This window comes from Amblyomma maculatum, chromosome 8, assembly GCF_055883805.1.
Source record: "Amblyomma maculatum isolate TAMU_Amacu chromosome 8, ASM5588380v1, whole genome shotgun sequence".
NCBI lineage: Eukaryota > Metazoa > Arthropoda > Arachnida > Ixodida > Ixodidae > Amblyomma > Amblyomma maculatum.
Window position 1 is genome coordinate 71,643,138 of NC_139351.1, and position 27,168 is coordinate 71,670,305.

The following is a 27,168-nucleotide window of genomic DNA, read 5'->3' on the forward strand; positions in this document are numbered from 1 at the left end:
ACTAAAGTCACACAGCATAGGGGCGCCTTGCTTTTCACCTCTTATAGAAAAGTGGCCACTGCAGCCGGGATTCGTTTCCGCATTCTCAGACACAGTAGTCGAGCGCCGCAACCACTGCGGCAGGGCTCAAGCAGCATTTGCTGTTAAGCACGATGCAGAAGTTGTGATCAGATTTTGAAGGAACAAGAGATGCTAGGCAAAGATGCTTTTGCCCTGCAAAAGCCTCGACCCACTTTTCTAAGCATTTCACACCGCAGAGGCCAAATATCACAACTGGGGTAAGCTTGGACCAAACATAAACCGTAGGTACACAGCTGAACTGAGCATTAAACTTCACATTCCAGATGGCCAAAACAGGACCAAGTTTTACCATGGTTCCAGAGTACTATTTCCACTGCCCCTGCACCAGGGGTCAGGGCTCTGACCTCTTTCCCAAAGACGGCTCATAGGATGCACCAAGCAAGACTGGCACCAACAAAGTTAACGGAAAGGGGGCATTTATTGGCTTTAACGCTTGCGGTGCAGCTGCAGCGTGTTGCGGCGCTTCCAGCAGGCACGGCGTGATCCACCCACGGTCTTGGTGTAGCGGTGTCCCTTGCCCAGGCCACGTGACTTGCGTCCAGCTGAGGTGAGGCCGCGCAGCTCACGGTGCTTGTGCACCGCCTGGCAGATCCAGTTGGCCTTGGGGTCACGACGGATCGCCTTGTGGAACGGATCGATCAGGATCACCTCGTAGTACTTGTACGTGGAGTCTTGGGCCACCCAGTAAGAGTTGAGGACGCGCAGTGCCTTGCACCGGCGACCCACCCGCTCCTGTGATGCAATGCAGAGGGAGAGAAGAGTTAGTCAAGGAGCACCCAAATACTATGCACATGCTTGAGAGGCAAGTGAATAACCAAACACTATGACATCCTACCAGTGGCATCTAAGTGAGGAGACTGGACAGTACTGGCAATGTACAGATAGCTCCAATATTAAAGGCAGTCTACAATAATATTTGTCGTTGCTTAGCAGTGACGCTGAAAATGTCTTCGACATTATCTGTTTACTAAGAACAAAGCATGCAATATGCATTCACTTTCATATCTGAGCTACCCATTGGAAGCTGCATGGAAAGGCCGCCTTCACGGCTTGGCAACAAGGCAAATGCATTAACGGCTACATTTTCACAGAATTTTGTCTGAAACTTTTGTCCCTTCGTCCACCCAGGGCTCCCTCTCCGATATGAGCTGCACAAGTGCACCAGGAAGCCCGTCCTTGCAAACATCTTTTTTTTTTTCTGTATCTGTCCCCATTATCTTCAATGTGATCAGTGACAATCACAATATTTGATACTATCACCAACTATATGTTCTGAAGACTGCACATGCATCACAAAGGAAATGTGGCAAAGCTTCCAAGCATGCACACTGGCAGCGCACGGTACTCAGCTCTCACACAATAACAACAGTGAGAGCACCAGATGGTGCCACATGTCATCCAGCTGAAAGCATGCCCTCCCGTTGCGCTACGAGCGATCAGTGTGTGGGCACACTTAAAAGTGTAACTTGCCAGCTGCGTTATGTTTTGAGAAAAAAGCCCTCTTGCCAGAAAGATGGCAAGCAAACCGAGGCCCCCTTTAGCCCTTGTTGATCGTGCTTTGTCTTCAGAAAGAAAACTCACTGTTCTAAGCCAGAGTGAATGACACAAGCACATCCGTACATTTCGAGGAGTTGAGCTTTAAAACAAACCCAGAGAGGCCACAGCCCCAAGCCTATGTATTTCACATTTGAGTAACCTTTGACAGCACCTGAACAAGTTTTCTTCAACACAGGAAGCTTCGACAAACCCCCTTTTTCAGCGTGTACTCAATGCTGAATGTCCCCAATTGATGCTAAAATCAGTCAAGTGTTCAAGCTTCCATTCAAGGCCATGCACAGCAGGAAAAAAGAAACCCACTTCGGCGATGGACTGGTGGTTGCGGACAGGCTTCAGGCTGTTGACACCATGGTTCTTGGGCTTGCCGTAGGTGCATCCCTTGGGCACCTGCTTCTTGCGGCCACCACGACGCACCCGGATGCGGTAGATCACGTAGCCTGCACCAGTGGTCACCCGTCAGGACGCTTACAATGTGCGGTTGCGCAGTCCATCTGCCATTACAAAACTAAACTGAGAATGACAGCAAGGACAAATGAAGTTGGCCAGTACTGACAGAGCACACTAAATAAAAAGCTAGAAATGCTGCAGTTTTCCTCAGCTTCCCTTTACGGCCATTATAACCATGCCAAGTGGATTAACCATCTAACACTTCCACGCTGGCGTTACTTGGTGCTGCTGCCATTTTCAAAAAGGCATTTGCTGAAGGGCAAGCTTACTGCTAAATGTACTTTGCAATTACAATGCAAGCATGAATGTGTAGCTACACTACTGTGATCTGCTCCAGAGGTTAACAGTTATCCTACTTGCTATGAACAAATCTGCCAGTCTCAAAGGTCCATATCTGAGGTACTTATGTTCACAATGACCCACATAAGAATCAATTTTAAAATATCTTCAACATGTGCACCGCCGAAAATTATTAGAATGTGCCCACGCATTTCATCTACTGTAATCAATTTCAATATATTTTGACTGTAGAATTAAGGAATCCCATCAAGTGGGCCATTTTAAAGGGGCACTAAAGGAGAATACTAACTCAAGCCAGTCATAGGCTAGCATAACATAATGGGAAATATACAACTGCCTAAAAAAAGGGTATGCATATCTCTGCAGCTGCACCTGATCACGTGAATATTTTGCCGGCCACAATTAGCTCACTTTCTTGCGCAACACTATTAGGCAGTTAATATAGAGAAGTTCTGTAGAACTATGAAGCTTAAAGGCGAGCATGGTGCTTTTAGACATCTTTTATGGCCACCTTTTTTATGCTTTAAGTAACCACCGAACACGTACAGCCTGGAAAAAGGGAACTGTGGTTATTCTAGAAAATCATGCATACCCTGCTTGGCCCGGTAGCCAAGGCGGCGAGCCTTGTCTGGCCTGGTGGGGCGGGGTGCACGGTGGCACGTGTTAAGTTGACGGAAGTACCAGCAGCGCAGCCGCAGCAGGAACCGCATCACATCCGACTGCTTCTTGCGCCAGAGCTCCTGCATGTACTTGTACGCGCCCATGGCGACTTCGCCTGCCTGCAAAGGAGGTGCCAGCAAAGAGAATGATCACCTTGTGCCCTTTCAATTTCAGCTGCAACTTCACTCTTACTTTCTGTACTTCAATCATGGCTGAAGATGAAAGGCAAACACTGACTTAAACATGGAAGTAAATAATTACAAGGAAATTAGTGCTAGGCTTTCTGCCTGCAATGAAAAATGTGTGGGCTTTTGCACAGGTACTGCCCCCTAGGTCAAGTTTCAAGCTCAAAGATTTCAGAGAAACCACTCTGCCGTTGCTACCTTAACTGGAAGATGTGCAGCATTCACTGACCCAATACTCGTCTGTGTAGTTGAAATTTTACAAATCTGCTCGTACACCTTCACTGATCATGTAGCTGCGACTCTACGTCTGCTTGAATTCACGTGCTCATGAAACCACTGCTGAAATCTGGTGAACCGCGGTATAACTGCGGTAATCAAAGGCTGATCAATGAACTCTACACATGAGACCACCCACATGGCAATCAGCTCGTACCACTGAAATCCGTCCCTAACGAGCTTAAGTGTCAACAGGATTACTGCAGATGACAATCTGGAACGCTGAAGCATACACAGGTTCGATTTTGAGCCCTTTTGCTGCCGTAGTTAACGTAAGCCGGGCAAAAATATGACATTTCTTTCACCCAAAAACAAACAGTTATTTTTCTTCCCCTACTCTCTCGGTATCTTCGACAAAGCACGGTGTTTCAGGACTCGGTAAAGCGCATGCCTACACGGTAGGGATGGCTCGCAGAGCAGGGTAGACGGAAGCGCTTTGTCGAAAAGAAACGAGCTAAATACTGCAAACACAACACATATCAGCGAATAATATATATTTTTTTACTACAGCAAAGGGCTCTGCCACTATATGCAACGCGGATCAAAGATGATTTCAAATCAATATAGCCATAGAGCCCAACATACCTAACCGGCGTACTCCCTGAAAAAGACCGGAAAGGAAAGAGAACGACTCGTGCGTTCTCGTTCTATTGAGAAAACGCGAGATGCATCAGAATGATGATAATGTATTCGAAACAAGTTAACACAATTTTGTCGCTCTCCTAAGCAATTTAATTTATTTTATTAAAAATAAATAATTTAGTTTACACAGATATATTAGAATGTCTTGTTATTAATTACCCCTTTAGAGCGGTTAAGATGGGTGGTGACATGTAGTCTCGTGGTCTCGTCTAAAGGCACTGGTAACATTTAGTGAAATTCTGCAGCGTTCGCTAAAATCTAGTTTTGACGGTTTGATTTAACAGTGAGCAGCGCAAGGCAAGGAAGTTTTGTTGTGGTGGTTCCCAACATTTCCCTCTTGTTGACACTCGCCTACGCGGGTTACATTGTAGTACTAGAACGTGGGTAGCAGCAACATCGTCGTCACTACAGGCGAGCAGCGTCGAACGCCGTCGCGATGAACGCACCGCCAGCATTCGAGGCATTTCTGCTGTTCGATGGTGAGAAGAAGATCACCATCGAAAAGGACACGAAGGTGCCGAACGCAGCAATCTTCACGGTGAACAAAGAGGACCACACGCTGGCCAACATGATCCGAGCACAGCTGCTGAAGGATCCGTGCGTGCTGTTTGCCGGCTACAAGGTACCGCATCCGCTCGAGCACAAGTTCATCCTACGAGTCCAGACAACACCCGACTGCACGCCGCAGGAGGCCTTCACCAATGCTATCACTGACCTCATCAGTGAGCTCTCGCTGCTCGAAGAACGCTTCAAAGAGGCCGTGCGCGAGAAACACGACGGACTCGAGTAGTAGCGAGCCGCCCGCAACTTCTGTGCGTCGGTAATCGCCGTTTTGTTTCGAGCTGTCGGCTGTGAACTCTTGACCTGTCCTTTTGGGAGGACAAAGCGCCTGACACTTTGTTTATTGCATTTCGGGGCAACATGCTGTAATAAAAGGTGACTACTATCTCGGAAACCTTAAGTCTGGCAGCGACGGCACATCGTTTATGTCAAGTTTTCTTCGCGTGCGGTGATTACTAACGTGCGCGTGGTTATGCTGCATTTGGGTAGCGACAGTATCGATGTTGGTGCGTTCAGCCGTCACCCCGTTCAGAAAGGAAGATGAGCGACGTCAGGGCCGCTGGAATAGCTGCTGTCACGGGCACAAACTGCTGTTATGTTCGGGAGCCATAGATCATTTGACCCGAGCAAAATATTTGTGCCGTCTGTCGTGCTGAGATACTGCAACTGTTTACACACTAAAGCCCCCCTATCCTTTCACACCATCCACAACTGTTCTTTTATTTCTATCGTTTACAGTTTCTTAGCAGAACGGTAGCAACTTGCAAAATTGTAACCACTGTGCCCAAGGACGCGGGATCGAATCCCAGCCGCGGCGGCCCCTTTTCGGTGGAGGCGAAAAGCAAGGCGCCCGTGTGCTGTGCGATGTCAGTGCACGTTAACCCCAGGTGGTCGAAATCTCTGCAGCCCTCCACTACGGCTTCTCTCATAGCCTTAGTTGCTTTGGGATGTTAAAACTCCATAAACCGACCTAAACCAGAGCATTGAGCTATGCAAACTAAGCCCTTTGTTTGGGCATAATTCCATTCCAAAATTTATTCACTTTGCTAGCTAGACAGAATCTGTAGCCCACTTCTATTTCGCACTCTAATGTGAACTGTTGACTTAAAAAGGTTACTACTATGTGGTCAAAAACAAATGAAAATGCATAGATTTTGCTGCTTTGCTGACCTTGTGGTTTCTTTGACATCACTAGTATTGTGAAGTGGATATATGTTAAGTGCATCTACTCTCCATGTGCGAATCCTGGTCTTATGGTTCTCTTTAATGCCAGGCCCTATACACTATCACCAAAAGTGGTAAATTTTGAACTGCTTATAGTAAAGTGACCACCAGCTCTGAAATAACGTGTACATGTCTTCTTTGAGCGGTGGCGCAAGCAGATCGTTTGAGGGCTCATCAGAAGATCATTGCTGGCCACCAGCCACAGATTCAAAAATTATGCTCTATACTTAATCTTTCAGCTTGTTTTACATGCCATCGATATGGTGCCTTCATTGTAGATGAAAAAAGAAAATTAAGTCACTACACATTCGTCTAAATTGCTTCTAGCTGTTGACAAAAGAACTTGAAGCATGTGGCCACATTTATTTTTTCATGCATTGAATTGTAGCATGTTTCAGAATTGCAGATCTTGAACAGCACTCTTAAAAAGCTCACCCAGTGCAATCAAAAGGTTTACTAGGAAAGGTTGCAAGCAAGAAAAAAAGGTACTCCTTTGGGCTGCTCCCAAGTGCATACAAACACAAATAAAACATTGCATTGCATTGAGCACAGTTGTGTGTGTCCCTAGTCCGTTGTCCTTGTCTGCCAGCGCTGCGACACCATAATGTTTGATAGCCACCACCAACTAGCCCAGCAGTATACCCTACATACTAGAAAAAGAAAAGGCACAACTACTGCGTTAGCAGTATTAAACCTTCCTATTGATCACCCTTACCGACAAACTTCAAGCAATGCTCTTTGGGTCACGACACTGCGGACTTAATAGGTTAGTTTTTCATGTAAGCATTTTTTACATGCACTTCGTTGGTTTTTGGCACTCTACAGTTTGTATAGAGAAAAATGTACTACCAATGGTCAGACAGTTTGTAGAGCGAAAAATGTGCAATGCATATAAAGCTAGCAGAAGATTAGAAATCTGCATAGAAAAAAGGTTAGTTGTGCTTTACCTCTGGATAACCCTATTTGAATTGTGATAGCAACGGCGGAAGCTTCTTTTGCCTGCTACATCATTCCCCTATTACGCCCTATCAGTGTACGGTGCTACATTATTGGGGACACTTAAGCTCATCTTTTAAGAGTATGACGCCAGAGCGTAAGTTACCAGTCTTCTTTTTCTTCTGCTCCTCCTCGGCTGTTCAAAGTCAAGCGTGGCCTCCACCGGGACCATGCGATGGCTCGAAACCTGCCGCAGTATTGCTATCGCGATAAAAATATATAAGTAGCCTAAGTTTCATTGTTATAGGCTGAATACATGAAAAAAAGTGCCTTTTAGTAGCATAATTCCTTGTGTGTAATGTTCACTATAAAGCACCTGTAGTGCAAAAAACTTCTAATACTGCACTGTTAGAATCATTTTAAGAACCTGAATACTAATTACTGTTTCAAGACAAGTGCCGCTAGCATTATGGACATGTTTCCATCATAGCGAATACTACGCTCAATTCCATTTCTGACAGTACAGTACACAACACGAAGCAAAAGCATGTGCTGAATGCATGTTCTCTGTCATTAGCTACAGAAGAGTCCATTGCCCATAGTGCACACCCCCTTCTTCAGCCTTGCAAACAAGTCTCAGTGTACGAGCAAAAATTTGGGTGCATATTCAGTCCTTTTTCATTTATTTGTATTTACAAGCCAGCTACTATTGTGAGCGTCACCACAAAATGCTGTGGAATTCATTAACCAACATCCATAGCGTAGCCATTTCATGTGAAGTGCTTAGCTGAAAATGTGCAGTTCGTTTTATTTCCTGGTTATGTTTCATGATGCCAAACGGACACATCTGCCCAAGTCTAGCATGTTTCTACGTTTTTAGATTTGTAATCTCAAAATCATTTCGACAAGATACTTTTGAAATGATCGGAATTGTGCCCTTTCACTAATGAAGTTGCATTTCGAATATCAAAATATGTTTGCACGGGCCATTATATAACATTTCAAATTTCGAAAGTCGTTCTCGTCACTTCAAACGCTCCTTAATGTGGCTTGTCTGCTGCAGTGTTATAAAAAAAACACCATGGCAACGCTTATCCCATGTCAGCTGCAGCCACCCAGTCTTGCTAAACCATAGCACATCACCCGATAGCCCTCCTCAGCAATGTAATAACTACTTCCAAAACTGATATCAGACTTCATAGAAGGGGGAAACATGCATTCCAAGAGACAATTGTGCTTAATGTATGTCGCAACAGACCCGCTGCTGTTGAAGTACCACTTCGCACACCACTAGCCTTCTTCAGCACAGGATTCACATTGCACCCCTCCCCCTTCTTAGACCAAGGAAGGCTTTGGTCTATACACCGTGTCCATCACAAAAAGTTAACAGGCACCAGCACCACAACACAAAAAAGAGACAGCAGCAGCAATTTATTGAATACCCGGCTAGGAGTCAGGTGGCGTATAGGGCGGCACGTATGGCTTCACAAGGTGCCGAGAAAAGGCGCGCACCTGGTCGGCACCACGCACCTCCTGGTCAAGCAGTGGAAGCCGTGTCACGTGGAAGTCCTCGTACAGGTCCTCAATCTGGTCCAGGTACTTGGCCTGCAGTCGGCAACGGGCAGCACACATGCGGCATGGGTTGCGCTCGGGGAAGAGCAGCTGGTTGACAACGATGTTGTGCGTATCAATGCCGCACTTGGTGAGCTCCTGGACCAGCCGCTCTGTCTCATACAGTGAAAGGAACTCGGCGATGCAGATGCACACGAACGTCGTCTGGTCCGGGTCGCGGAACTGCGCATTCACCTGGCGGATGACGGGCAGCATTTCCTCCACTTTGGAGGACATGGCATCTGCCGTCAATTCCTGCAGCCCCAGCAGGCCAGCCACTTGGGAGATGAAGGGGCTGAGGTGCGACTTGAGCCGCAGCAACTTGCCCATACCTTTCTCCATCACCTGTGTCAGGGGGAATTAGTGTGTACACAGTGTCAAGGTTTGCTTGGTGCATCACCAATTAACTGAACAAGCTGGACCATCTTCAGACACCATGCACACAGAAAGAAATCTCAAATGGTAAAAAATGCCTGCGCAGATCAAAGTGGACCACGATACAACACATATGGCATGATAAAGACCAATATCAGCGTATGGAACGTAAATGCACATATCAACACATGTATTAATAAACAAAAGAGCAGTATGATAATAATAAGAAAGGTGCATGTAATGAATGACAAGTGACATGCTGATCATTAGCTGGTAGAAGAGGAAGTGAGTAAGGCCTGAAAGAGCCAAGCATCTCTCTTCATCAGACTAAAAAAATAATTTATTCTGCAGGCATAGCTCACAACATCTCATGAGAATGGCCTCGTAACACTACCAATTTCTGTCAAGACGAGATATGTATCTATCAGAATGAGCATGTCTCTCTCCAAGGAAGTACACCATAATAACAAATAATAATAAAGGGACTAAGTGCCTGCATTTATGAGCATATGTTTTCCTACCACAATGTAAAAGGCAGAATCACTGCTCGTACACGACGCTAGTCACTAAGCATGCTAGCCCTACTGCAAAGGCTCTACTGCAAGCCCTTTCAGGATGAAATTATAACACCTTGGAACAAAAAATGAATACCTCGAGATGTGAATACTTAGGAAGCAAGTGATTAACAAAAGTGAAAAAAATCTGAGCTCAAGCATTTTGTTGCTGTTTTTGTTCAAGTCCCAATGCAGCCAGTGGGAACTGATATGAAATGCATAATGGGGCGAGTACAGTGAAAAAAAAAAAAAAAAAAAAGAAAAGAAAAGAAAATCCGCACGTGATTGAAACAACGCAGTCCTTTGTTGATCTAGAAGTGTGTGCTGGGATCCCAAGGTCAAATATGCGAGGCGTATGATATAGCACACAGCAGGCACTCGTTTTTACCATACTGTTTTGGTCAGTGCACGGAGTTGCTCAACCACTGGTTTGTTGTTGAACTACTGGCGACCATAGCTTTATATTTTCGGCTTTGATGCCTTGAAGGGTCTTGGAAATATGCAAAATGGAATTCTGAAAGATTGACACACTGCTAAATTTTTCATAGCATTCCTCGGAAAAGGTTCTGTTTCTTGTGTGATTTGTACTCTTTGAATCCAAGGCTTGTGAGCATTATAACTATTAATAGCATAGCAAAGAATTACTTTTCCTTTTCTTTGGGATGCTTTTCAACTTGCAGCATCATTACCACTGCAGAACTGCTCGGTGCTTCAACGTCTTGAAATTTTCATTTTCAGGTGATGGCCTAGATCAGTTATTCGTTTCCGCATTCTTCGTGCTTTTTAGAGGTCAACGCCATGAATTCTATAACCTGATAAGTCAGCACCACTGTTTTTGTGTGGAACCTCACCAAGCAATGTGGCCACCTCTTGTGGCTTATGCATTTACAGCCTAAATGCAGTGTGCACTGAATGTATTAATCTGTTTTGGAGAAAAAATGTTTCTTAATATATACTGAGTGGAGAAAAGGCGATAATTAGTCACCACAAAAGATCACAAAGCTCAAACAAAGCCGTGGGGCAGATTCTACTTTAGGGCTTTCAGATCTCAATGATTTCATCTAGAACCACCGACATTTGTGGACTCTTAACCCTCATAAATTATTTTTTTTTTTTTCGAAATAATTTATTCGGTACTGATAAAAAGGGGCCTGCTCGTTCCCCTACCTATAATCAGAGAAAAAAAAAAATAAGTTGAAACAGGAACAGCAATATCCATTGATGGCAGCAGTGCAGCAAATGCAGTTTGTATACTCCCTTCTTAATAAGCATTGCATGGGCATTACACAAGAATAAAGACTGCATAGGTGTAGATACATTACACTAATACATGTCGGAACTATTATAAGCTGAAGTTTGTTCCCTATGCCAAGCCTGCAGTCTTTAAAAGTTGAAGATTCCAACTGGACTTGCTGAACCTGAAAGGGTTAACAGCATTAACAGCCACAGCACACTTTTCTAATACTACACATTTCTACTGGATTAACCCATCAATCGCCTGTCATTTTTTTGTGTGCAAAGGTGACTGTGCCACCAACAACGTCTCAAATGAAATCTCCAATTTTGTTTCCCGTTTACACCCTGTAAAATGCTGGCAGTGGCATATCATTTTTAGGCAAGTGACATTGCAAACAGCTAATCTGGCAATACGAACTGAATATAACTAGCTGGCCCGCCATTAAGATAACTGACTGCTTCGATATGTATTTACAAACGGTGCTATCATGCTCTTTACCATCCACTACACTTAAAGGAGTGACATTACATACACTTGTAGCTATGCAGCATTGGTTGTATTGCTTTCAGGTCTCAAAACTGTGGCCAATAGAAGCTCACACGACACAACAGGCTTTGCTACACCCCTCTCGATTTCAACACTTTCCCATCTTGAGCAAGCATCTTTCACTGTAACCATGATGCTTTTGCAATCTCAGGACACTAGTCTTCCAATGTGGTTGGAACCAGTATTCCTCCTAAGCTTAATTTTTTTATTTGTCTTGTGCTCTAACTACTTCAAAAACGGAATACCAAACAGGCCCCCATGTCAGACAATGCTGGACTAAGTTTCCTTGCGTCCTTTTGTCATGCAAAATTCATCTGCACCTCCCAGTGTTGATCAGATTCCCACAGGCACAGCACACATAGTCAGTCTTGATTTCTTTTCCATTTTACATGTGCTCCTTAGGCAGCCTAGTGTCCTGAAACGACACATGCTGATATAAAAGCACCTTTAGAGTCCACTGAAAGTACTGTGCCTGGTGTAGCAATTGGACATAAATATACTGTTCAGGTAAAAAAAAAGAAGTAAACTACATGTGTCACGGAAAAAGAAGAAAGGGCCGCATGTAATGAGTGACAAAAGAGAGGCAGCTGTGTCCGGCCTTGCCAGGTGCATCTCGCCATGTTCACGTGACAACTCGTTACAACGAATAGATGGTCGAACTTTACATTGCGAAGAACTGGAAGTGGCAGGCAAACATGTCTACTTCAGACAGGTAGTGACTGCAGATCCAGATCATGATTATGACTGGCAGCGCTTTGGCAGTCAAAGTGTTCTGGCATGATAATTAGCGAAAAATAATGCATTATTGTTGCATACGCTTGTAATATTTACTTTTGTCCTTGTACGTGAAGGCAGCAAACACATTTATTTCAATTACAGGATGGAACGGAAGTGTTTGAATGTGGAAGCATGGTCCAATTTATTCTGTCCGCGACTGTACATAACAATTGCATCTTGCTGGTACTCACTTATGGGGCTGAAACGTGGAGGCTAATGAAACGGGTTTAGTTAAGTTGAGGACAACACAGAAGCTATGGAATGAAAAATGGTAGGGGCAACATTAAAAGATAGGAAGCATGCAGAGCGGTTTAATGACATTCTAGTCAAAATCAAGAATAAAAATGAGCAAGGCCAGGACATGTAGTGCAAAGAGGATAACCGGTGGTTGCTAAGGGTAACAATCTGGATTCCAAGGGAAGGTAAATGTAGCAAGGGGCGGCAGAAAATTAGGTGGGTGGATGAGATTAAGAAATTCGCAGGGGTCAAGTGGATGCAGCTAGCACAGGACTGGATTGAACCAAGGCAATGGAGTTGGAAAAACTATTGAGAAAATGTTTGTTTCACACCTGACACGTGCTACGACTCAGTCTGCAGCAGTTATCTGTCAGAGACAGCAAGGATACATTAGTCAGTCCTAATGCATGAAACTATTTCAGAATTGCTCACTGCCCGAAGTTGGCACAACACACAGAAATGAAGGGGATATGGGTGACCCGCCCCTTACAACCATGACGATGGCTGGCATTTGGCATCCAACCATTACAGCATCAATCGAGTTTGCAATGAGTGAGGCAAATGCGTTTGCATTCCTTGTAGGAGTATAAAAGGTTTGGCACTGAAAAAACCTCGCCCATTTTCACAAAGGAGTACTGGGACTGGTAAATGATGATGGGCATGAGCTAAGCAACGACATGGGGGACCTGAGCTTTTTACATGAGCCAGCAATTCCAGCTTTCTTGCAGCTGTAGTAGAGTGGATGCGGCTGATGGAAAGTGCGAACTGCTGCTCTGGGTTAGCTAAATTTACATTTAATTGCCTTACACGCAGCTGGCCAACCCGTTGCAGCTGCGAAACGCGCTCACCTGCGGGAAGGAGAGGAGTCTGAGGGTGTGTCCCGTGGGCGCCGTGTCGAAGATCACTACCGAGAAGTTCATGCTGCGCACCAGTTTCATGACCTCAGCGTAGCTCATGGCCTCGTCAATTCCAGGAAAGGCGCCCAGAATCTCCTGCATCATGCTCTTGCTGGCGCGGAACGGGTCGCCCTCCTCGAAGTACTCGTCGGGAAGCTCGGAGAAGCCCAGGTTTGGGTCTATCTCCATGGCGTACAGGTTTCTGAAACCGTTCACCAGAGTGGGCACCTTGGAGAACTTTTGGTCGAACGCATCAGAGATGTTGTGCGCCGGGTCGGTGGAGATGATGAGCACGCTGTCGCGCGTCGCGGCCAGCTGCACGGCCAGGCTGCAGCTGCAGGTTGTCTTGCCTACGCCGCCCTTGCCGCCGACGAAGACCCACTTCAGCGACCGCTGCTCGATGATGTTCATGAGCGAAGGCTCAAGCGACCCGACGGCCGCCGTCTTGTCTTCGTCGCCCGTCATCTCGGTCGCCATCGCGGCCCACTGCGGTGCGGTCGCTGCACAGTGAATGGGAAGCTTAGGCTTGCCTCGCCAGCAGTTCCAGCCGCGGTGATCGACGGCACCTCAGGGCTGGTACGAACGATAGGGACACGACGACGATGCAACGCACAGACGCTACACGGCTACGCACCACCGAAGGCCTCCTTGACGTACTCCACTCGATTCACGGCGGCGCATCGCCGCGACAACAGTTTCCGCCGTTTCCGCTATAAAGCTAGGGGTAGGACGTCATTTCCGTGATGTGCCGGTGGCGTCGTCTGCACGATGTACGGTCTGCAGCCCCTGCCAGTATCGTGGCATGATTTGGTCCCAATGACAATGGTCACAGTGGTTTTGAACGCAGAACACAACAACTCAGCGCATTATTAGCGTCGGCTGGCTGGAGCCCGCTTGTACCAAAAGGGAAGGCCTGTCACGAATTAGCCTTGTCATGACCTAAAGTGCATACGTATTTCGCGCGGGCATGCTCTATAGGCATGCTAGAGATCGACATGCTTTATTAGCACGTATGATTTTGAAAATAAACAAGACAGCAGCTGCCCACAAATCAAAAGCAAATAATGAGATCAATTGATTGTTACTGTAATCACTGATTATCCCCGTGTGCTCGTGTGCTGCCGTGATGTGCATGCATGAGGTGTAAGCGAAACCACTTTAGATGTACGTATCACCTACAGTAGCAAAACCTGTGACATGAGCGCCTGACATGTAAGGTTGTGCAGTGCCATGTCCCACATTACAAAGCTCCAATATTAGTCGCTATGCAAGATACGTTTCATATTCTATTATATTGCAGTTTCATAGTTCGAAAGAAGACGTTGCATGAAACCATTGGACAATAACAAGTGCGCAACTGTGAACAACACAATGTATTTTATAACCTTATTCATTATAAAATATTGTTCGAAATAAAACTAACAAAATTAGTTTTTATTTATTTTTAGAAATAAATGTCATTTTGTATGAAAACAAAATATAAACATTGGTCCACGTGCATCGTAATGGCTGCGTCCACATCGTATTTCGCTTAGTGCGTGCCAGTGGGTGTTTTTGGTGTTTTTCAATGTTTATCTGTGCATAGCCGTTATGCCAGAGTCCAAGAAAGGAAGCTCGCGCACATCAGGCGCTGGTGTGTCCACAAGCCCTGCGATGGATCGAAGCAAGGATGACGGTGGTGCGTTTACTGCTCGTGACGGTGCCCCGTTGGCAGCCTTGTCAGCGCCTTGCTAACTTTTGTAAGCGCTGCAGTGCAGTGCTCGCGCAAGAACTTATCGCAGTTTCTGAAGAGTCAAAACGTCCTAATTCATCGGCCACGTCGAGCGTTCCATACCTATTTCGCTACTGTGCATACAGGGTGTTGCACAATTAGACCCGCGCTGTAGAATGCTTCTCCCAGCTAAACCGCGGAATCCTTGCAGTTCAGATTTCGCACAGAAATCACATTTTGTCGCTAGTATTTTTTAATACTAAATTTGTTTGTGGTACTTGCCTGATTCGATCAGAAGAAGTAAAATATTCCCATCGCCTGCGGCGGCGGCGACGCCAGACGAACCGCTGCCCCAGTGACGGGACTGGTGGCGCCACCTCATGCTGCTTACAACAACTCAAACCTTCTGCCAGAAACGCTCGCCCCCTCTTTTCCTGCTACAGAGTTGTTGTTAGCAGCATGAGGTGGCGCCACCAGTCCCATCACTGGGGCAGCGGTTCGTCTGGCGTCGCCGCCGCCGCAGGCGATGGGAATATTTTACTTCTTCTGATCGAATCAGGCAAGTACCACAAACAAATTTAGTATTAAAAAATACTAGCGACAAAATGTGATTTCTGTGCGAAATCTGAACTGCAAGGATTCCGCGGTTTAGCTGGGAGAAGCATTCTACAGCGCGGGTCTAATTGTGCAACACCCTGTATATCAGTGAACGTCGGTTTTCTGATGCAACAGCTAGACCTACTTCCATGCTTATTGAGTTCACCTGTGGTACTTTTTAGATGCGCAGAAATTCGAGCACTCAGAAGCTTCCTAATCTAGCCCTCATCGAAATGCATGGACAGCTCCCGGAGTCGAACCCTCGAGCTTGTGTTCAGCTGCTCAAGGCCGAAAACATAGAGCCATCATGGCGGATTCGTCGCGTTTTCGAAGTACGCTTTGACAGTTATTAGTTGGTGCGTTTTTGATGAGACCCGCTCCAATTTTTCGATATGTCCGCCGGTAAAGGGCTCGGATTGAAACTAGTTTCGTGATTAGATCGTGCCGCAAGTTTCGAATTAAGTTAACTTGTGGTCTGCATTCTCTTCATAACAATTACGACTCCATTGCCAACATATGCAAATGTTGGCTTATCATGTCTACAGGGCCACAGTCTCAAAACCTTGAAAGCTATAGCAAATGTGGTCTGGGTAAAATAGCATCCATCTTCTCACAGGCGTCAAACAAAGCATAAACATTGGGAGTCTCATCGCTCTTGTGTGGTGGCACAGCTCTGAAAGCTATTAAAACTGAAAGCAATTGCAGTTTGTACTACTTCATTTTGCTTAGTGCTGAATCAAAGAAACAATCGCTGTCACTGAACTGGATTTGCTCAAATTTCTAATCGCAGTTCTGCCACTTGGTAACAAGCTTGATAACAGCCCAACTTGATTAGGGAGTGCTTCGAAGCCTCATAGATATCAGAGGTTCTGTGCTTTCCTGTTTCTCTCTTGTCTTCGCTATATGAAGTAATGGGTCTTTCATATCGTCACGTGTGTGTGCCCACGCAGGTGGAGGGGACGTGGCAGTGTCACGTGTGTGCATGGTGCACCTGGACCTCGGTGTTGGCGGCGCTGAGCGGCTTATGGTGGACGCTGCCCTGGCACTGCAGTCTCGGGGCCACCCTGTCCACATTGTCACCACCCACCATGATCCAAAGCACTGCTTCCCCCAGACAATCGACGGCACCCTCAAGGTGCTCCAGCGCATTTTGTTTTCACAGCCACATCTGGTAAAGGGGTGGAGGCACCAAATTGTTGGATGTGTTTTTTTCTTTTCTTTAGAACAGTTTGCAACACAGAAGTTTATAAACAGCATGACATAAAAGTCACCCACGCTAGCTACATAATTACTAACTGAAATTTTTCTCTTGCAGTGTCAGTTTCAATTGCTAAACTATGGTTGTGGTGTTGCAGGTGAGTTTCAATCAAGCGAGTTATGAAAAAAAAGCTGCCATACAATCACTGCTTATTCTTTTTCTGCAATTTCTTACTTACGTAAGGGCAGTGGCGAATTATTTGGTGAATTAAATGTCACAAAGGAGTGACCATACTAATTTATATGAGCATCACCTGACCTCAACACATCTGTGACGTTACTGCTGCTATTTGGAATTTGGTACCGAAACTGCATGAGAGAAAAAATTTAGTTAATAATTTATTTACTGCTTTTTTCCACAATCCACGGGCATTTTTATGTTTCGTAATACCCTGTGCTTGATCCTAAAGACAGAACACACAACAAAAAATTGGTGTCTCTACTTCTTTAAGTGCATGTGTCTAAGGACTGTATCACTGGTGTTATCAGCGTAACACTTCACCACACTACTTGGTCTGTATGCAGTGTTGCCATGCTTCACGTCACTGCATTACACGTCGCTGACTGGTTGCAATGGGTCTTGGCAGCAAACCATGCTGAGTGGTTGTAACACAGCGACGCTGCTAGTAACAGCTAAGTGACAAAAGCAAATAATAATCAATGAGCAGCGTTATAATATCCATCACAAAAAGCTATCATTGAATCTCATACTACACAGTGGCAACCATCCTCCTAGCATTATGATTCACGGGTGTGCTGTTTTACTATAGTGGTGATGACCTTGTTGAGATGGTGGCGTCTGAACAAGGTGTCAGGCAAGCTAGCAAGGACAAATATAGTTAAACGTGAATGTGCGACTTTAACTGGGAGTGGTTGTGGTAATTGCTGAATGGGGCTTTTAGTGTTGAACTTGATTCACACTTATCCTGTTTACTTTAAATTGGCACGCATCTTGTTGCCTGTATACACTCTGATGCACACCAACATTTTTCTGCAGAGTTCCATATCTTTCAGATAGTAGGCCAATCTGAGGGACCACTGTCACGAAATTGCATTCTATGCTTCCCAAGCTAGACCAAAGGCAAGCGGAAATGTTCAAGTAGCAGTTCCTTTAAATGTTTTGAATTCATGTCAACTGCCTGCTCTCTCGATCATGTTGATGAGGTGCAATAGTACATGCAATAGTACTAACATAACAATCATGCTCTAATTTTGGTCCATTTTGATTTTATTTGAATTGATTCTCTTGTTTATGTCTACCTCCAAGATTTACCACCTAGTATGGCAAGGTTAAGAATTAAAGAATGAATTTTAAAGGGAAAATTCATTGTGTTAAATTTTTCGCGATGTTTACTGTTGTTCTCGCCTTCATCCACAGTTATCTTTACATGTGTACCCTTATGAGTACTCCAATGCTATGCCCAGTGCTGTGGTATCTCATTTGAGTGTATTATTATACATGTATAAGCATCGATGTTTTTAGTGCCACCCCTTACTCCTGTCAGGCCTATACATGCAGAGGAACAGGAGCAGGTGTCAACTAGTCAGTTTGGGAACACTGTCCACCCCATCCACCCTGTTCTCGGATGTATTGCAAGCGAACTTGGCTTACGTGCTGCTCCTTTTTAAGTACACCTAGGTAGTTCCTGTTAGGCACTTATTGGCATCATATTCGATGGCCATTTTTATAAGGCACAGAACTAAAAGAATATTGAACAGCTACCCTAGTAAGTTTACTTTCCCGTTCTGATGCTTTAGCTCCATGCGCAGCCCTCTATTTTGGATTGCAGTGCACAAACAGCAAGTCGATAATGCCAGTGTAGGCTACCATCTTTTACTTTCTTAATTTATTTTAATTTTTATTATTATTATTATTATTGTTATTATTATTATTATTTCTTTTTTTTTAACAATTGTTGTTGCATGCATGGCAAAAGGCTGAAGCACATTTATTTCAAAGCTCTGTCAGCTTTGATAGTTTAAGCTGTAGCTGAACCCCCTCATCTAACATGCCCATGGAAAAATCCCAACATTTCTCAAGAAATAAAAGGTGAGACGTGATAAGTAAGATGTGAGTAATGCTTCCCGCATGGAGTAATGACTACACTTGGATACAGCTTACAAAACCACTTGGTAACAGTGGATTGTGCCTGTATTACTGTCGTGGTTATTTGTGTTGTTGTTTTTTTTCGCTGTAGAACGTATTGGCTCCGCCGCGTTGCGAGGCACTGGTGACCCTTTGCAAAGGTTACAGCCATCATCACCATCACTGTGCTTAGTAATCACAGTAGCAAATGGAGTTTATTTTATAATGTTTGATTATACATAAAATAAGCTGAAGGCATAAAAATTCTGGAGGTTATAGTTTTGTCTGGCAGTTAACTTTTTGTTTAGGTAACAAGGAGATCTTCGACAATGGAGTGTTTTCTGTATAGAGGACGGTCACCACAGACTTGTGTGGTATCTGACTGTGATGGCCTTTTCCTTTGCAGGTCACCACAGTGGGTGATTGGCTGCCCCGGTCTATCTTGGGACGCCTCTACGCCCTGTGCTCGTACTTGCGCATGATGATAGCCGCCATCTACCTAGTCTGGTTCAGTGATCTTCAACCTGATGTCATCATATGTGACCAGGTGAGAGCAACCTCTCTCGTGCTGTAGTAACTCTTTCTAAATGCCGATGGTGTAGTGCAGTTCACATTGTATTCAAGCTTGTTCGCTTCTTCTGTCGAGGGTCTGTTTGCAGTCCTGTCTGCTAAAGAAGTAAAAAAAAAAAATCAAATTCAGTTCATCTGTGTGTCTTTGTATGAAGTCGTCTGTATTGGGGGAATGAACTGTTAGTAATGCACAGAATTAAGTAAAAGGGAACGGAACTGAAGAAAATCACAAGCAAGTTGCTGCTTTTAGAAGCACGAACAGAAGTTGAACTAGAGCACGGGGCATCCTGTTCCACGTTGCAAATTCCCAGAATGCAGACAACAGCCACTCATTCCAAAGCTAAAGCAAGGGAAAAGAAATTTATATAAGAGGTTTAATCACTATCATCCTCACCGTTCTGTTTACGTGGGTGGGCCTCATCAGCACAGTTGTCCACCACACCGCTGCAGCCTGTTTTACATCCCATAAAGCCCACTCATTCTGGCTTCGAACTGCATTAACTAAGCATTAGAACTGTGAAAGCCTAGATCTGTTCTGACTCACACTGACTTTAGCTCACTTACACCTGCTCTTGAATTGAGCAGGTATGCACATCAAGACTTGCTTGGGAATAGGTATTGACTACTGTAAGCCTAAATGAATCTTAGCAAGTGATCCTGGCAACCCGTGTTTCCAGCTGAGGGGAATGGTTTTTCTTTGTTCATAGTTAATTGCTCATTTTTTTGGAATGTGAAAGGGCATGTCATGCTTTTTTCGAATTTAGCTGCACTTGTTAAAGTACATCTGTATGGATCCATATAATGTAGTGTTCTTTCTTCTTTCTGGAAAAAAAGAACATTTGCATTTCATCAAGAGCATTATGATGCTTGTGCTGCCCTGTGTTCATTAACCTTGGCCTTCTGTTGTTAGCTATACCATTTTTTACTGCGTATCTTTAAAACTTGATCACAACTGACTGTATTTTGGACCTGATATATTGTAGCGAAAGCTACACTGCGGAAGGTTTTCAATCCGTTGGCGTGGCACCGTGTTAATATGACATTGTGGAAGACGAAGAAGAAGAAGAAGAAAATAAAATGAAGAAGGAAAAAAAGAAGAAAAGAATGAAAAGAAGAAAAAGACAAAGAAGTAAAAGGAAAAGAAGAAGAGAGATAACTCAGCTGGTAGAGGCGAATGACAACAGTGAGTTGGTAGGAGTCGTAAGGACAGAAGGTTCGTTGTGATGACGATGTGCCCCGGAGTTCGGCGCAGAGACGATGTCATATCACTAGAAGTCTTCTACACCCAAGTGAGAATGGCCAACGACAAGAGGTGCTCATACGTGAAGTGATTCCCCTATGGCGTAAATAAAGCTGAAACCATATAGTAAACTACTATGCACAAAAGCCATGTCTTTACTTTGAAGCCGAACCTAAGCGTAGCCATGCAGATTGCTCTCGCATAATTCCAGGTTTAACCACAACCTAAACCACAGCTAATTTTTTATTTGCGTCTTTACTTATAAACGCTGCTGCATCTATGCTTGGTCTTGCAGTCAAGTGGCATGTTGTTCGTCAGACAAGCACATCAAGAAAACTGCAAATTTCTATGGCATGAGATAGGAAGTGATTAGAAGGCTCGTCAGGTTCGTTCCTTCACAGCCAAATTCTTGCCATTATATTCTTTCTATTTCAAAAAAAATTGTAGGAGGCTCAGAAAACCACTTAAAAGTGATAAGGCAAAAAAAGCCTTCGAGGCTTGTTCTACTGTAGTGTTTATTTGACAGAACTGTTTTTTATTTTTATGCACACTTTGAGGCAATTTATTTACTAGCTCGTATTGATTCATCGCACATTGCGTGTCGGCTAGCTGCTGCTTCCAGGGAGACTGGCTAAAGACCCGCCAGCGCTCCCCTTCTAGCATCTTCCGCTAAGCCACAGTGACGCCCCCTGCGTTTCCATGGAAACGGCAGGCTTGTTGCTAGACAAGGAGAATTATGATCTAGTTCTCATGAGCCTGATGTGTAGTAGTGGTCTGCACGCTCAGCTGGGAATTACAGTGGCTTGATTCCTGGCGGACACGACAGATGTTTTTCTTTTTTATGTGCTAGTTCAAAGGACGCTTCTGATGAAATTTTCTGTATACAGCAAGCATGAGCCAAGAAAGGCTTTCACCTTAGAATGTGCATCTTTCGTTTCTTTGCCTTGCATTTCACTTCCTCCAAATCGTTGTGCACTGGCCAAGATGCCGGTATTGCAGAGTCTCTGCAGTTTTTTCCCTGTGGCATGCAGGTGTCTGCGTGTGTGCCGATTCTGCGGATGTGCCGCAATGCTCGGGTGGTGTTCTACTGCCACTTCCCCGACCTGATGCTGTCCAAGCCAGGAGGTCTGCTGAAGCGCATCTACCGGTGGCCCATCAATGCGCTCGAGCAGTGGAGCACGGGTTGTGCACATCGTGTGCTAGTCAACAGCCGCTTCACCGGTGAGCACTCCTCGCACTGAAAGCAGTGCAAGGACTCCCTGCACGAAAAGTAATTTTGAGAGCATCATTAGGAGGAGCGCCTCTTGCAGGGGCACGGCATCAGTTCGATATATTGAACATTCCGCTGAACGGAAGTTCGAGAAACAGACAACTCTGCTACGCCTTTGCATGGGATTTTCAAGGAGATATTCTGAGTGTTTCATATAAGCAACAATTCAATATATCCATGTTCAGTATATCTGGGTTCCACGGTAGTGAAAAAGTTTTTTCGGGATATAACAAGGCAATTTTCTGAGATCGGTAAAAAAAAAGTTGCTCTAACGGTCTCAAAAATTGCATGTCGATATACATTAAGAGTTTCAGAAATTTCTTCTGAAAGCAACGCAAGGCATCCTTTGGTAGTTGATGAAAAGTTGATGAAAAGTAACGAGCAGTGGTGCAGGGTCCATGTTTTGTAGCCTAGCCAAGCCAGCTTTGATCTCTGTCATCTGGTGCACATGTTTGGGCAGTCACAATTGAACTGCTGACTTTTTCGAATCCACATTGAGGTGCTGAAAAGCTGCCCTAGCAGCGTGCGCTCGCCCTCATCAAGGATCTACGTTATGCATCAGTGCAATAAATCGTGGTTGCTATGAGACACGTCTATCCTGCATTGTGGCCTTGTGCTCCTCGAGAAACTGTGTTTTACTGTGGTTTCAGGGGAGGTGTTCCGGCAGGCATTCCCACGGCTATCCCACGTGCCCTTGCGTGTCCTCTACCCAACAGCGAGCCTGTCATCTGTGGAGCGCCCTCTGGAGGGCACTCTAGAGGAACTGGGTATAGACAAGCCCCAGGGTGCCCTCTTCCTATCCTTGAATCGCTTTGAACGCAAGAAAAACCTTGCCCTCGCATTGAAAGCTGTCGGTGAGTAACTGCTTGGTACTCTGGCTGCATTATATACTGCCTCTTGCTTTGATAGCTTTGCTGGTTGTTTTGCTAGTGTTTAAGTGCAAGTGGGATTAGCCCACAGTGGTCTATTGGCAATTAATTCACCCTAATCACTTTTTTTTAATGAATATGTGTCTACCATTACCTCATAAAGCCAGTATCCATGTCAAGAGGGCTTCTTGTCACTGTTCACCACTCGTTTCCTGGGCTGTAGAGTATATCGAGTGCAGCAGGAGTCTTGACGATGAATGCTCATTCTGGTAATCCGCAGGAGTGTCTCACGCCCGTAACAAAAGATTATGCACACCAAGATATGACTCGCATCACCTATGACTTCACAATTGACAGGAGGAGATTGGGTGACATGAGCATGGTGGATCCTATACCGGAACAAAGGCAGAGTTTATGTGTAGATGATACGAAAGATTAGTTGTCTTGCACTGCAGCCACTCCTGTAATGCGAGGTGGTGTACCTTGGTGCAAAGTGCTGCACCACTAATTGCTTTGTGATGGGCTCATCTTTTAAGACAGCCACTAAGTTTGATGTTGCCAAGCTTCTTGGGCAAGAAGATCTACCATTGTACGTATTACCAGTGACCTTAACATGAGATGGTAGCTACTGGAGGCAACCTGTAAATACCTTGAGCTCCAGCTTCCCGAGGCAGCTCAGAGACCAAAAGCAAAACTTATCCATGGGAGTCCCGCATAGCAGGCTCTCTGCTGCAGCTATGCACCCAGACAGGATTGTGATGCACTGTGGTTTGCAGAAAGGTGTCTGTGTCTGTTACTTTGCATTAGTCAGTGGTCCAGCTGAAGTTGACTACTCGTTAAAAGCGCCAGCTCAAGGGATGCCAGGGTAATGCGCATCTGGGCATGCATGCTCCTTCCTGCTGAAATATGGGGTCCTGAAGTAATATCTCAGCGCTAGCAAATTTGCTGCAGCTATCATATCCAAGTTGCATAGGGCTAAATGTGCACGCACACATGCACACACGTTCACAATCAAGGAATTCCAAGACGCGAAGGAAAAATTTTCCTAGGCTCATGATGTTTGTGAGGAAACTATGAGCAGCCTGTAGCATTTAGTCTGCGTTGCATTTGTAGACTAAATGCAATACTACAGTCTGCACTAAAACATCTACTGCAGACTGCACTAACATTGCACTAACATTGCACTAAAACATTTTTCTGTCTTGGGAATGCTGCGTGAAGAGCAAAAATGCTTAAGTAGATATCTGCCACAATGACTTTCTTTCACTACATCAGTGCAAAGGGGCTCAGCATCTGAAAATGGGGCCCTGGAAACTTTTGTTATTGTTGTTGATGGACTGGATGTGCTGCAAAGCTTAGGAAAATGCAAAGAGAGACTGAATTCTGTGAGCTATAAATAAGCTGTGCTGTTTATGCCCAAAAGTGCTAGGAATTCCTGAAAATGCTAATTGACATTATGAAGTAATAGTGTCATACATTTGCACCTCATTGAACAGTAATATTTTTCTGAATCTTAGGGATTTGGATCAAACTTTCTCCTGAATAATACCTTTTTTCTCCCCTCATTAAAAAAAAGATACATATTGATGGTTCCACTAAATTGTGCAGCCATGGTTGCCACACCATACCTAACCTTCTATGCCTGTGCCTATTCTTTTGGCGCAGTCATTGCATTTCCAAAGCATTTCTAAACTCTCTTGGTCACCTCACTTATGGGCTGTGTCAGAGTTCTGCCCTGTACAAGTGTGTGGACATGTAGTGAAAGTGGTCGTCCCACATGTAACCCGTGTGTGAAGCTAAGCTTGAGTGTGCTACCCATCGCGCAGAGCTGGCATCTCGTGAGGTTCCGGTGCACCTTATCATGGCCGGTGGCTACGACCCCGAGTGCTGCGAAAACGTGGAGCACTGGGACGAGCTGGTGTCGCTGGCCGAGCAGCTGGGTGTCAGCCATCGGGTGAGCTTTGTGCGGTCACCTAGCGAGCCGGCCAAACGATTGCTGCTGCACACCTGTCGCGCCGTGGTGTACACACCAGCGAACGAACACTTTGGAATTGTGCCCGTTGAAGCCATGTGCATGCGTCGTGCTGTGGTGGCCTGTGACAGTGGCGGACCCACCGAGACGGTATTAGATGGCGAGACGGGCTTGCTATGTGCACCTACCCCCGAGGCGTTTGCTGGGGCGCTCGTCCGCCTCGCGCGGGACCGCAGCCTGGCACAGGAGATGGGTGAGCGCGGGAGGCAGCGGGCCGAGGCACTCTTCTCTTGGGATCGCTTTGTGCATGAGCTGCACCAAGCAGTGTTTGAGGAGAAGTGATGAGCACTCTCCGGTGGTGCACCCCCTGCACGCACCTACCACTGCCGGTGTCCAATAATGGCTAGCTCCTTGTGGTTTTTGGGGCAGCCCGATATTCCATGTATGTTCCAAATCTACACTTGCCTGTGCTGGACATATGGCATGTTTTGGGAAACACCATTGTCATTTCCAAGAAATGTGCAGTGATGGTGTGCATAGGTAGTTGACATGTTTAAAGTTGCCTCGTTTTATATGAATTTTTATGCTCCCATCTTCACGCAATGCTGAGAAATAATCGGTTCTATTGTGCAACTAATTGGAGATTATGTTTTCTGATGCGTGACACGAGGACAGATAAACAACCATTGAGGCCAGTGGGCTACACAAGTCGTCTTTTTCTTGCTAACGAAAACTATGGGCAGGCAATGGATCTTGAGGCTGCAGTTCTGTTCAGTTTTACCATGGAATGTGCTCAGAAGTGGTACCCGGTGCTTATCAATTGTGGATATCAGGGACTAGTACGAGATACTTAGTTCCAAACTTCGGAACATATAGTTTACAGTGCTTTGAGATTGACATTTTTATTTTTAAAACTTTTTTTTTTCTTATAGTGTGATTTTGCTGTAGATGACCATGTTCAGGAGGTTTGAAAAGCATTACACTCTAAAATCCTTCAGCACTATTTGCAACCATAAATGCTGGTTGGGAGCTGTGCTTCAATTTTTGCCTTCAGTGGTTCAGGTAACTAATTCCATAGCAGTCACCCACACTTGCTTACTTACACTGAAAAATCGGCCATTTTCAGCAGAGTGCAGTGTGTAACGGCCACTGTTGTTAATCCAGCAAGCCTATGTGAAAGCAGCATATTGGAACCTTATGTTTCCTTATTTTTTGCTATGTGTGCTAATGATAATAAATGTGCTATACATCATTGTGCATGTCATGATGACATTTCTTGCAGAAGATTTTCACACCTGTAACATTGTGCATTACTAAGCATTGTTATGCTGCTGTGCTAATGTTTTATGCATGCAAAACTGTGCAGTGCCGATCTTTATGTGTAAGATATTATATGCTGCACTGTGGATACTCTGCTGTAAGACACTCCCAGTCGGAGACAAAAGGAAGGTGCCTGTATAACTTGCACAGTTGTACTCCTTGATTCACATGGCCTGCATTTAAGCTTGCAATTCAAATTCCAGTTTTCTGGAGGTCCCAATGGGAATTAGTGTGGAAATAACCTGTTTAGCTGGGATCAAATGGCAGTGCATGTGAGTCTGTTTCTCCGCACGTCCCTACTGAGCGCAAAAATGGACTGGCAGTTAAAAGGAGCTGCTTACAGTGCTATTTTATATCTGTGGATGTCATGCTGGAAATCAACAGGCAGTTATTTTCTTGGTTCTTGATCCATTGAGTACCTTTTAACCCCTCTCTGCACTCGTGCTTATGCATTCCATCTCTAACCTTATTTTAACAAGTATTGCTAAAGTTTTTGAGCATTGATTGTGCCAGAGAGAATGTGCCAGAGCATGAAATGTGAATGAAGAGAATGTGCCAGAGAGAATGAAAACATGCAGAAAACCTTGAGCGGAATCTGCCACGCTTCTCAGACTGATACCCGAGTAATTGTCGGGGTCCTGTATGGCAATAGCCCTGTATCCCACTTCCCACTTAGTGTTTTTGTAATTTCAATGAAATAAATGTTTTAATTTCAGAGCACAAATTTTTTGAAACTTTGTTATGAATTTTTTAAACTGATCAAAAGCTGAAACATTTTTTTGAGAATTCAACGAGATACAAACACATTCTTAGAATGTATGAAACTAGTAGATTAAGCTTACTACCTAAGTGGTTGTGCACTGCTGCTTATGGTGTGCGTGACTGTTAAAAGCAATTTTCTCATTCCACAAAAGCAATGTGGAGAAAAGCTAGGCAATGACTTCGTTGTCTGTGAAGTTTGCAATTCAAATTGCTTTCGTCCAAACCCTTCTATGAGTCGCCCGATGCTGCCAAACAATGCTTTGCTGCATTTACCTTTGGTGGTGGTTTTTGTTTTTCCTCGAGACAGATTTAAACATCAGAAGTGCAACACGCCTCTAGATGATGTCATCGGGCTCCCTACTTATTGCTATGCACAGTGGAGAAGCCGGAATGACGAAATAACTTTATTCAG

General features: G+C 44.9%; 4 protein-coding genes across 6 annotated transcripts; 2 read left to right on the top strand and 2 right to left on the bottom strand.

The window, feature by feature from the left end:
• Positions 1 to 480: 480 nt before the first annotated feature.
• Positions 481 to 4,170, bottom strand: LOC146181468 (large ribosomal subunit protein eL15-like). The gene is made up of 4 exons (XM_084576518.1): positions 4,092 to 4,170; positions 2,978 to 3,164; positions 1,939 to 2,075; positions 481 to 813 (listed from the first exon to the last, which is right to left on the bottom strand). Exons 2-4 carry the CDS (start codon positions 3,147 to 3,149, stop codon positions 508 to 510), a joined length of 615 nt encoding a protein of 204 aa, XP_084432644.1. The 5' UTR covers positions 3,150 to 3,164; positions 4,092 to 4,170; the 3' UTR covers positions 481 to 507.
• A 176-nt stretch (positions 4,171 to 4,346) lies between these two features.
• LOC146181469 (DNA-directed RNA polymerase II subunit RPB11-a-like) lies at positions 4,347 to 5,974 on the top strand. The gene has a single exon (XM_084576520.1). It carries the CDS (start codon positions 4,585 to 4,587, stop codon positions 4,936 to 4,938), a length of 354 nt encoding a protein of 117 aa, XP_084432646.1. The 5' UTR covers positions 4,347 to 4,584; the 3' UTR covers positions 4,939 to 5,974.
• Positions 5,975 to 8,289: 2,315 nt separating this feature from the next.
• On the bottom strand, positions 8,290 to 13,781 carry LOC146181470 (ATPase ASNA1 homolog). The gene is made up of 2 exons (XM_084576519.1): positions 13,055 to 13,781; positions 8,290 to 8,825 (listed from the first exon to the last, which is right to left on the bottom strand). Exons 1-2 carry the CDS (start codon positions 13,577 to 13,579, stop codon positions 8,316 to 8,318), a joined length of 1,035 nt encoding a protein of 344 aa, XP_084432645.1. The 5' UTR covers positions 13,580 to 13,781; the 3' UTR covers positions 8,290 to 8,315.
• A 798-nt stretch (positions 13,782 to 14,579) lies between these two features.
• LOC146181471 (alpha-1,3/1,6-mannosyltransferase ALG2-like) lies at positions 14,580 to 26,733 on the top strand. Of its 3 annotated transcripts, none has more exons than XM_084576521.1 (6): positions 14,580 to 14,780; positions 16,361 to 16,545; positions 19,160 to 19,300; positions 21,595 to 21,784; positions 22,484 to 22,687; positions 24,529 to 26,733. In XM_084576521.1, the coding sequence occupies exons 1-6, from the start codon at positions 14,693 to 14,695 to the stop codon at positions 25,014 to 25,016; spliced, it is 1,296 nt and encodes a 431-aa protein (XP_084432647.1). In that variant the 5' UTR covers positions 14,580 to 14,692; the 3' UTR covers positions 25,017 to 26,733. The 3 variants fall into 3 exon arrangements, with proteins under 3 accessions (XP_084432647.1, XP_084432648.1, XP_084432649.1); XM_084576522.1 differs by having other exon boundaries at positions 14,590 to 14,841; XM_084576523.1 differs by lacking the exon at positions 14,580 to 14,780 and adding an exon at positions 15,547 to 15,742.
• The last annotated feature ends 435 nt before the right edge of the window (positions 26,734 to 27,168 follow it).

Excerpts from the sequence above, each read along its gene's own strand:
- LOC146181468 (XM_084576518.1), bottom strand. The coding sequence starts at position 3,149 with ATGGGCGCGTACAAGTACATGCAGGAGCTCTGGCGCAAGAAGCAGTCG. Across the intron at positions 2,076-2,977 it reads TGGCTACCGGGCCAAGCAGG|GCTACGTGATCTACCGCATC; the intron begins GTATGCATGATT and ends CCACTGGTGCAG. Across the intron at positions 814-1,938 it reads ACCACCAGTCCATCGCCGAA|GAGCGGGTGGGTCGCCGGTG; the intron begins GTGGGTTTCTTT and ends ATTGCATCACAG.
- LOC146181469 (XM_084576520.1), top strand. The coding sequence starts at position 4,585 with ATGAACGCACCGCCAGCATTCGAGGCATTTCTGCTGTTCGATGGTGAG.
- LOC146181470 (XM_084576519.1), bottom strand. The coding sequence starts at position 13,579 with ATGGCGACCGAGATGACGGGCGACGAAGACAAGACGGCGGCCGTCGGG. Across the intron at positions 8,826-13,054 it reads GACTCCTCTCCTTCCCGCAG|GTGATGGAGAAAGGTATGGG; the intron begins GTGAGCGCGTTT and ends CCCCTGACACAG.
- LOC146181471 (XM_084576521.1), top strand. The coding sequence starts at position 14,693 with ATGCCAGAGTCCAAGAAAGGAAGCTCGCGCACATCAGGCGCTGGTGTG. Across the intron at positions 16,546-19,159 it reads CAATCGACGGCACCCTCAAG|GTCACCACAGTGGGTGATTG; the intron begins GTGCTCCAGCGC and ends TTTCCTTTGCAG. Across the intron at positions 22,688-24,528 it reads CCTCGCATTGAAAGCTGTCG|AGCTGGCATCTCGTGAGGTT; the intron begins GTGAGTAACTGC and ends CCCATCGCGCAG.